The 8,974-nt window shown below is 50.5% G+C and overlaps 3 protein-coding genes and 1 pseudogene across 4 annotated transcripts; 3 read left to right on the forward strand and 1 right to left on the reverse strand.

Moving 5' to 3' along the window:
* Window positions 1-22: 22 nt before the first annotated feature.
* On the forward strand, window positions 23-491 carry TEOVI_000425300:pseudogene (annotated as a pseudogene). Its single transcript is given in 2 exon segments — window positions 23-175; window positions 177-491. Coding segments are annotated over 2 exon segments (468 nt in total).
* Window positions 492-534: 43 nt separating this feature from the next.
* TEOVI_000425400 (uncharacterized protein) lies at window positions 535-4,290 on the forward strand (the record flags this gene model as incomplete). Its single annotated transcript, XM_067227047.1, has 1 exon — window positions 535-4,290. The coding sequence occupies one exon, from the start codon at window positions 535-537 to the stop codon at window positions 4,288-4,290; it is 3,756 nt and encodes a 1,251-aa protein (XP_067083148.1).
* Window positions 4,291-5,368: 1,078 nt separating this feature from the next.
* On the forward strand, window positions 5,369-5,788 carry TEOVI_000425500 (uncharacterized protein; the record flags this gene model as incomplete). The annotated part of the gene is made up of 1 exon (XM_067227048.1): window positions 5,369-5,788. The coding sequence occupies one exon, from the start codon at window positions 5,369-5,371 to the stop codon at window positions 5,786-5,788; it is 420 nt and encodes a 139-aa protein (XP_067083149.1).
* A 1,087-nt stretch (window positions 5,789-6,875) lies between these two features.
* TEOVI_000425600 (uncharacterized protein) lies at window positions 6,876-7,106 on the reverse strand (the record flags this gene model as incomplete). The annotated part of the gene is made up of 1 exon (XM_067227049.1): window positions 6,876-7,106. The coding sequence occupies one exon, from the start codon at window positions 7,104-7,106 to the stop codon at window positions 6,876-6,878; it is 231 nt and encodes a 76-aa protein (XP_067083150.1).
* Between the last annotated feature and the right edge of the window lie 1,868 nt (window positions 7,107-8,974).

Raw genomic sequence — 8,974 nt, forward strand, 5'->3', positions numbered from 1 at the left:
TTATTTTTACATATGCTGTTTTTTTCTTTTTTTTGCGTTGTTACATCTTTCCATCCCCCCTCCTTCCTTCCGTTATTTATATCACGTGCGTTGCCGCAGGAGGTGGTGTGGGCCCCCGCCAGCAGCAGGGACTACCGGTTTCACGGCGCGGCTTCATTTTCCATTGTTTTTTTTTGCTCAATTTTACCTCACGGGTTCTATCGTTTGGCTCCTCAATAAATTGGGGCTACCACTTAGTCAAAAGTTCAGATACATGTGGAACACTCGAGTGCTCGGTACGCCGCTTTTGTGTGAAGGCAAAGAAATACGTGATGAATATCGGAGAGGTTTTTGAAGATTGCAAAATTTTATGGTGTGAAGTATCATCCCATTGTTCAACCGAGCGTCGTCATTTTCCTCTTCCCGTTTTTTTTATATCCGATTCCCCCATACGTCGTCTGCCTCACCGCTGCTCTCGGGAAGGGCCTCCAAAGGGAAAGAAGAAGCTTTAAAGTTATCCGTGGTTGGGATCATAAGGGTGGGCCGAGGAAAAAAATGGCGGATAAGGAAGATGCCAGTGAGTTTATTATTGTTGATGATGATGAATCAAAACGACGAGAGGAGGACCCGACGCAGGAAAACATTCAACTGTCGCTTACACCTCAGAATGCATCGGATCACACCGTTTCCCCAGCAAACTCCCACGAGTCGGTTCTTGCTTTGAAGAGGGGAGATATTGTTGATGGTGCTGCTCGCACGGGTGTGAGCATCACCACCAACCTTGTCTTTTCGGCAACTGTGGCCAACCCGATAGCGGCGGCAGCGGTCGCTGCATACGAGTCATTCCGCGCTGTCAGCGACTACCGGCGTGGGGCGCTTAACGTATTGGGATTGCCAATGGATCGTACGGATTTGGCGTTGCGCATTGGCAAGGAGGTTGGAACCGCAGCCACTGGCTTGGCGATTGGATACGCCATTGGATCGCTGATCGGGTTGGGTTCCATTCCAGTGGTTGGGCAAGTTATTGCAACTACAGTGCTTTCTGTTGCTTTAAACTTCTGCGTTGTAACGCTACTCACTCGGCATGTTGATCGTCTAATTCTTAAAATTAAGCTTAGGAGACAGTACGGGTACCCCCGTAACGAACAGGGGGCCCGGAGGCGCTTCGAGGAACTACTCGAACCACAGCATTGCCTGCTCTCCTTTGAGACATGCCGTATCGTCCAACACTACAGAGATTACCGAGTGGCATGCGGGTGGGAGGGTCTCACGGATATTAGCGAGTACCGTGCCTCGGCTAATATTGCGTTGATGCCTATATCCTTCCAGCATTTTGCGATAGTTCAGCTGCAGCGGAAGTGGGGTTTTGTAAACGAACGCAATGAGTGCAGAAAGGTTTACAGAGCACTTTTGCTCGTGCACCACCCCGACAGAGGCGGGAGCGGTGAGTTGACGGGTGTGCTGAACCATGACTTTGAGGTCTACGCCTTCTGCCAGGGCTGGCATGAGGATTGCCGGCGTTTGTGTCAAGAAAATGAGGAAGCAATCCACACAGATGGTGCGCGGCGCCCCCGAAAACGAAAGAAGAATGCCGTTGTGAGCTTTCTGCAATCGCTGTTTCGTACTGGAAAGAACTCTTCACAAGAAGCCCAAGAGCTGTGTGACAGTGGACTCTTGGCGTTAGAAGCGGGGACCCCACTGGAGTTGAGCGAACTGGAGGAACTTAGCGTGGACGAGCCGGATGAAAGTGTCGCTGATGAGGAATACGCAGTTTCGGAAACGAAAGCTTCGACGACGCAGCACAGCATCTGTGTAGTACTAGCCGCTATTCAGCGTTGTTACCAACTCACAACCGAGGCAGTTCCGTTTTCGTGGTTGAAACAGCTGCACAGGGATTGTGAGGGATGGTCGCGGCTCAAGGTCAACGTGCACATGTTCATCAGAATGCATGTATTTGTTCACATCGCGGATGAAGTCGCTGCGAGGGATACCGCAACGACCGTTTTACCCGTCGAGCGTTCCTGCTGTGATTTCCGGTGGTGCACAAAATGTGAGGCGGTGGCAAAGCGTGAGGATCTAAGGAGGACAATTGTCGCAACTTGCTTTCCAAAGCACGTGACCGGCAAGTTGATCGAGGCATTTGAGTTGTGGAAAACCGCGCAAAGCCTCGCCCACAGCTTTTTCAAGCAGCACACCGGTGCCACTGCTGATGTAACAGTGGTGGCGGGGACGGGACAGACACTCAGTGCGCTGTTTGACATACAGACCGCGATACAAGCACTCTGCACCGGCGACAGCGATTCGTTGGAAGAATCTGATGAAACAGAAGATGAGAGGACGCTGGAATTCGCGGATGAGGTGAGAATCATCGGGCTTATTGCGGGGTTTGCGCTTTCGGGAGCACACGCTGTTGATACGCACCAGCGACTACGGGAAACGTGCAAGGAATATTACAGAGCGCGGGACAGCAAAATGAAGAGTGTTGCGTCACTGCGGCACGCAACGCATGACGTAGGGGGGCGAACCTCCAAATCTACCGCTAAGAAGGAAAAATTGAAGTCGAGCGAACAACGTGAAGGGGACACAAAGGAAAGTTTGCTTTTTCACCAAGTGTTTACGGAGGTAGACGCCGCCACGTGCGAGTTATACAATATCTACAGTGTGCACCTGCCAGAAAATATTGGGTTCTTCAAATTGCTGCCTTCCTCCTGCGCCCGTTGCGCGCACCAAAAATGTGAAATTCGGCGCTATGTAAAATACGAGCGTGAACGTACCTTAGTGAGTTACAAGCACGTTGTGGTTGAGCCCCGAAATGTATTGGAACCCCACAAACCTGCAACCTATCAGGGGATGGTGTTAAAAGATGGAAAAGAGATCAGCGAAATCGAGTTTGCCCTGTTGTGCGCTGAGTATGTGGATCCCATCAGCGGCACCGTTACACCATGCTGGCTCAAGCGGTATACATTCCCAAAATATGAAAATGAGTCTTCGGTACAAACAACCAAGGTATTCAAAACCCTCATGGAACGTGAGCTGCGACTTCAGGAGACGTGCGCGTCCTGTCGCGTGACCTCTGCAATTGAAGTATTCGGTGATGAGCACACAAATCAAATATATTTTCATCTACCCCGGGGCGGAACACAAGTGCGATTTAGCTCACCCCAGGACATCTTAAAAAGAATCAAACAACACGGGGTTCGATGGCTCCACGGCGCCTTGCAGGCTATTATTGACATTCACTCGTGCCAGGTAACCCATGGCGATATCTGCATGTCCAACTTCACACATGATGACTTTGGAAATACGACGCTCGGATTTTTTTCAAACTCCCTGAAGGTGCACAAATACGGGACGAAAACCGCTCAGGATGACGCTGCTGACTTTGGAGTGACTCTACACGCTGAAGTACTCCCATACCTTCGTGGCACCCTGCCGCAGACCAAATCTTCTCCCCATCGCAACGCTAGTGACGACAGGGCCTCTTCAGGTGTGGTGACTGGATGCGGCCAGGCCGAGCAACAGATAAGGGAAATGTTTAATGTGTTTCTGGAAGTCGCTGACCGTTTGACGGGTAAACTGGAGCCTCGTTGGAGTCTGCTGGATGCAAGAGGCTTCGTACGGCGCCTTATCAAAGTAAACTGTGATTGTGACGAACGTCAATACCTCTTTACCAAGGAGGTTTCCTACCCGCCGTATTGGACAGCGCAAAAAAACATGGGGCCTGTCTCGTTGTTTCCAGACAACCGCGTTCTCATGCACCGATCACCTCAGGGCACCGCGGTGTTTCTCAACCGTAACATTTACTTGTGGGAAACATATTGGAAATATCGCCAGCACCTGGTGCTGGCGCGCGGGTGTAGTTCTTTTTCAGTGCCGGTGGCGTTGAGAGAGCAACCTCACTTCTTACCGTGCAGCGACGATTGTGAGGTCAACGAACGATTCTTGTGGTACAACTGCAAGGACGAGGAGGAGGCATGGCAAATATGTCTCGAGGGGACTAAAGAAGAAAAATGCCGGTTTGCATTTGTTCCGCCGTGGATGGAGGCCAAAAAACAAACACGCAACGATGACAACCCGTGGGCCACGTGGGCAATCGTGTTCCGCGTCGCACTGGGGGCTGTGGTGAGTGATGAGGACGAAATGGAAACATGTTGCGTACCGTCAGCGGGGCCTGACACCGGCCTCTTTGTTGTGCAGCGATGCGCGATGGTGAGAGGCAGCGGGCCCGCGGCAGGTCAGTGGGAATTGTCGGTGCCGTCACCCGGTACGCGAAGTTATCCCGAATACCTCGTCCGCTGGTTTCACAGCTAACATAGCGAAGAACGTGGGTGACGGGAAAAAAAAAGGGTTATTGCAACCGGAGCCAGCTCCAGAGACGCCGCAAACGCCATCGAGGATGGTGAGTGCCGTGTACGCTCCGTACCATGCTGCGCTCGTAAAGGTGAGTGCGGTGAAGAAGCGGGAATCGAGTAGCGGACGTCTTTTTTTCCCCCTTTTGGCTGGTTGCGGGGTGTTTTACTCGGTGGGCATGTGCATTATATTGTTTGTTAAACAGAGAACTCAGAAGCGGTGGTCGCACACACTGCGACTGCGTGGAAACATGGGAACTGTGTAACGGAAATGCATGGTGCTGCGAGGAAAGGGTCATTACTCCATGCGGAAAAAAATATTGCATCAAAATGTTGGAACCGGAAAAGGGTTAGGATTGGGACTACGTTGTGTATTAGAACGACCGCCCGGAACGATTGGGGGAATGTTGTACCATGACGGCCAATTAACGATGGAAAGGTTTGCGCATGAGGGGTAGAGATGTGCAGGGGGGGGGGAGAAAAAAGAAAACCGTCCGCCATCCGCGGCTACTGCCACGAAGGGCGTGTCCTTCTGACACTAACAAAATGCGGCGCCATGTGTCGTACCGACGCGGCAGAATATGATCCTCCCCTCTGCACACACGAAAACACAGTTACAGCACTACGGGGTCCAGTGGTGACGAGAAAGTTTGGCACACCGCGTCCTCTCTAGTCGCTTCCCACCACAACTGACGGGGAGATTGTGTGTGCCTGGGCGTTCAACATGAAGTCCGCTCCTTATTGAAGGGACGATATAAATTTTCGTGTCTTGTACACCAACTTAGTTAAGACGTTTCGTTTTTTTTCCTTTTCGCCCTTTTCCTTTTTTTTCTTTTGATTTATTACCTTTTGCACCTTATTCATTTTCTTTTTGTACAGGAGCGAGCGAATGTTGGTGTCACTGCCGTTTGCCCTGATGAAGCCCACTTCCCCTGACACCGGCGACGCACGAACTTGCGCTTATAAAATTATTCGTGGTGAAGCCCCTCGCCGTTAGAAAAATTGGTAAAGTGGGGATTTTCTTTTCAGACGCTGGCGAAATGATCACTTTTCCCTACGTTTTTTGTCTTTTTCTTTTGACCTACCCGCGCACCTTCTCTCAGCAAAGCCCTACTGCATGTAAAACCCACGGTAGCAGCCTAAAAGGGGTCTGCCGCGACATCGGGAAACACAAACAAGAGGATAGAATCCGGGAAACCCTTTTTTATCCCTGCAGTATGGGAAGGATTTCACACACACACACACATCCGAAGCCCTCCAATGCTGTGCGAAATGATCCACCGTACGCCACCTTTCCTACTGAGGGGCACGGCTCCTTCTTCCTGTTCATTAGACTGAAAACATTCAGAAGCATCGCCACCGAAACAACCGGGAGACGACACGTAAAAGTCGGGCCACTCACTCGAGTGAGGAAAAAGTTGTGGGAAGGGGCTCGGCACACTCCCGTTGCAAAACTTTAACCACCAGACCCTGAGCAATTCCATCCTTCTTTTCCAAAATGCCCGGGAAGCCTCATCATCGACCATAAATTGTTCCCCATCCCCTAAAGTGGCACTTCCCAAGCAAAACAAAAATTCTGTTGATGTATCGTTTACACCTACTCCTTTAAAAGCTATGGTTGATGTGTGTGTGTGTGTGTGTGTGTGTGTGTGTGTGTGGCTCGGCCCCCGTACCTCCCGTATTTACCAAATTGGTGTGCAAAGGTTGTGGGAAATCATCGAAGTATGCCAAATAAAAATCTCGAGCTGCAGCCCTCGTGAGGTTTCCCGAAACGGAAGCAGCGCGTAAAAAAACACCTTTGGCTAAGGATGAGGGCGTGCACGTGCAACATCACTGCCGCGCTCGCCATGTGACGGTTCGCTCGTTTGAAACTGCTTTTCCTTTCCCCACAATAACGGCTGGCAACTATACAACAGTGTCAAGATCATCAATCCACACTCTTACACCAGGGGGGCCTCCGAGCAAACTGACGGTGCAGGCGGCGCAGGGATTCCGTCACGGAAGGCCACGTACCGCACAGCAGTTTACTTTGTTAGTTCCATAACCTCACCGTAGACTTGACAACCTCGAATTTGCCCACAGGGCGTGCAAGGTAAATGGTGAGAACTTCTGTGGCAGTTTTGTTCATTCGAGCAGGTGGGCGATCTGCCGTTCACATAGAAGAAAGAAATATAAGGAATTTATTCAATGTCGCGAGGTATATGTCCGACTGCCATTCGCTGGCCATGGGCGGGGGCGATCACGCCGCCGGAGTCCCCCTCGTGTTTTCGGCCGAGTAAAGAAGATCACGAGAACGTCTTCAACGTTTAATATGATGGTCCTCTCGGTGTTTCCGGGTCGTCTATGGTTTGGTGAGTTACCAACCGCGCTGGGCACAGTTCCAAGCAGCTCATTCCACGTTGCACCAACGCCTTTCGACTCGAGCATCGTGCGGTATTCCGGGCAGGTCCTACCATTAAGAAATCTATTTCACCGAGAAACAAAGGTCCCCATCACACCAACGGGCGTCTCACCTACGGCAAGGGGCCACATTTTGCCATCACCAACCTAATACAACATCTTTGCAGCTGTATGCCTCCGTGTGTTCTTCGCGTACGTGGGGAAGGCAAGCGGATCACTTGATGTGCTGGCCGCGCTTCCTGCACCACCGAGGAACCGTAATGGAGATTTATCTCCAAGGGGAAGCAGCGCTGGTAAAAGATATTTCAATTTTTGGGGTTTGTTCCACTTTACGGTTACGACTGGCATACCAGATCCTGCTTTCTTTTTCAGTACCATTGTACATGAGTATATCCCAGTTTTCACCGTAATGTTTCCATGTCCAATGCTTACTGGAAGAGCTACACCTTCCCACGAGAACGAATATATTATTTTCCCTGATACCAACTGTGGGATCGACAACAGGGGGGAAATTAGAGTTCACACAGGTGTTCCCAATGTCGGTGTTGGTGTCTCAACTGGCCCCACCGTCAGCACTGTAGGTGGCAACTGTCTCAGTGAAAGTGAAGTCAGCAGATAAAATGTACCGTACGTGTCGGCAATGCCCACCGATACCCCACTAATTTCAACAAACGGAAGGCCACGGAGAGAGTGGACGCTGCACATCCACTTTGTTCCTTTTTGTTCCCTAAACGGAGCTCTCTTCTTCGGCACCAGCGTGTATCCTTTCCTTCTTTGAGAGATCCACTCCTTGCGGCAAGCCTTTCCCCTGGCTTCTTTTAGCAACCGAGTCCATACACCTGCTCCCACCATTCATAACCGGCGTTCCACTCGGGGGAGCTTTTCCAACTGCCCTTTTCCCATTCACTCTGTTTTTCCCACCGACCTCCTTCGAGGAGCACTTCACGTGTTGCCCCTCTCCCCTCCCCCCAAACCGGCATTTCTCCGCGATGGGTCAAAACAAGAAACAAATACAGATTTAGCGTAATTACCGCCTGAGTAAGTGGCTTCACTGAAGTACATTTGGTGAGTGGACGACAGCACCAACAGTTGCCCTCCACAAACGCCTCTAATCGAGTGGAATTGTGTCCTCACAGTTCGAAACAAACATAACCAAAACACACCCACTTGACCCTGTTAGTGAGGCGTGATACGAAGGGAGGGCGATGTGCCAACTGGGTAGCGGCGACGTCAAGCAACAAGCTTTGGGGATAACACACCACACACTCGATGAAATGATTACATGATAATTTTTCTTCAGGTACACATTCTTTTTGAATCGCAGGTAAACAACGACAAAAGGAAAGAAAGAGCTGGGTAGACTTGCAACGAAAGACTGTTAAGACGTGTCCACACGACTAAAAGAAAGAAAATTTCATCCGAATGAGGAGAAGGTTCGCGCATGAAAATCCCATCAACAAGTGTAAATATCAACCAACAAGGTTTGCATTGCACAGCTCTCAGTGCTTCGGATACAACAATTATAATACACTACCCATCTCCTGCAGGCTGAAGCCGTGTGGCAGCAAGCACCTCCGCTCGGGGTTAGTAAATGTGAGCGGAACCATGTATTCACACGGCTAGCCGCGATGGCGGAAAAATGGCCCGATGCTGTGTGTTACTGTTATGTTGCACGACGTCCGGCCATTTTTCCGCCATCAATTAAAATTTTTTTTCACTTAACATCGTAGCTGCTCGCCCCACTAACCAGGACTGTGGGGAGCACGCACCCGACACAGGGGGCAGAAATAAACTGTCGCATCCTGCAGCATGCGATCATACCGATAAAACACTAGCGCACACCCCGAGGCTTTGCAGGTATGGTACGCCAGTGATTCTCAGTCTCTCCAAGTAGCGTGGAGACGTTGGTCTCCGACTCACGTTGGCACGACTGGCATCACATGAGATATTTTCCCTTCAGCTTTAGTTTTCATACGCTCAACATGTTCCGCTAAAGTACTGGGGTGGTGTCATCACCACAAAACCCAATCCCACTTTTGTGCGTTGTGGACGGAAAAAAAAAACAAGAGAAAGCAAAAGGGAAAAAGTACACGACAGCCTGCAGGAAATCTCTCCATTGAAAGTTGCAGGTGTAGCTACCGCGACGTCACTGACGAAGCACAGGGACGGGTACCGTAAGTAAGAAAGGGTGACAGAGACTCTCTCTTGTTTGTTAAGGCCATCAGGCTATCGGGAACGAAAAAAAA

The sequence above is a fragment of the Trypanosoma equiperdum genome (assembly GCF_001457755.1).
Source record: "Trypanosoma equiperdum strain OVI genome assembly, contig: ctg_882, whole genome shotgun sequence".
NCBI lineage: Eukaryota > Euglenozoa > Kinetoplastea > Trypanosomatida > Trypanosomatidae > Trypanosoma > Trypanosoma equiperdum.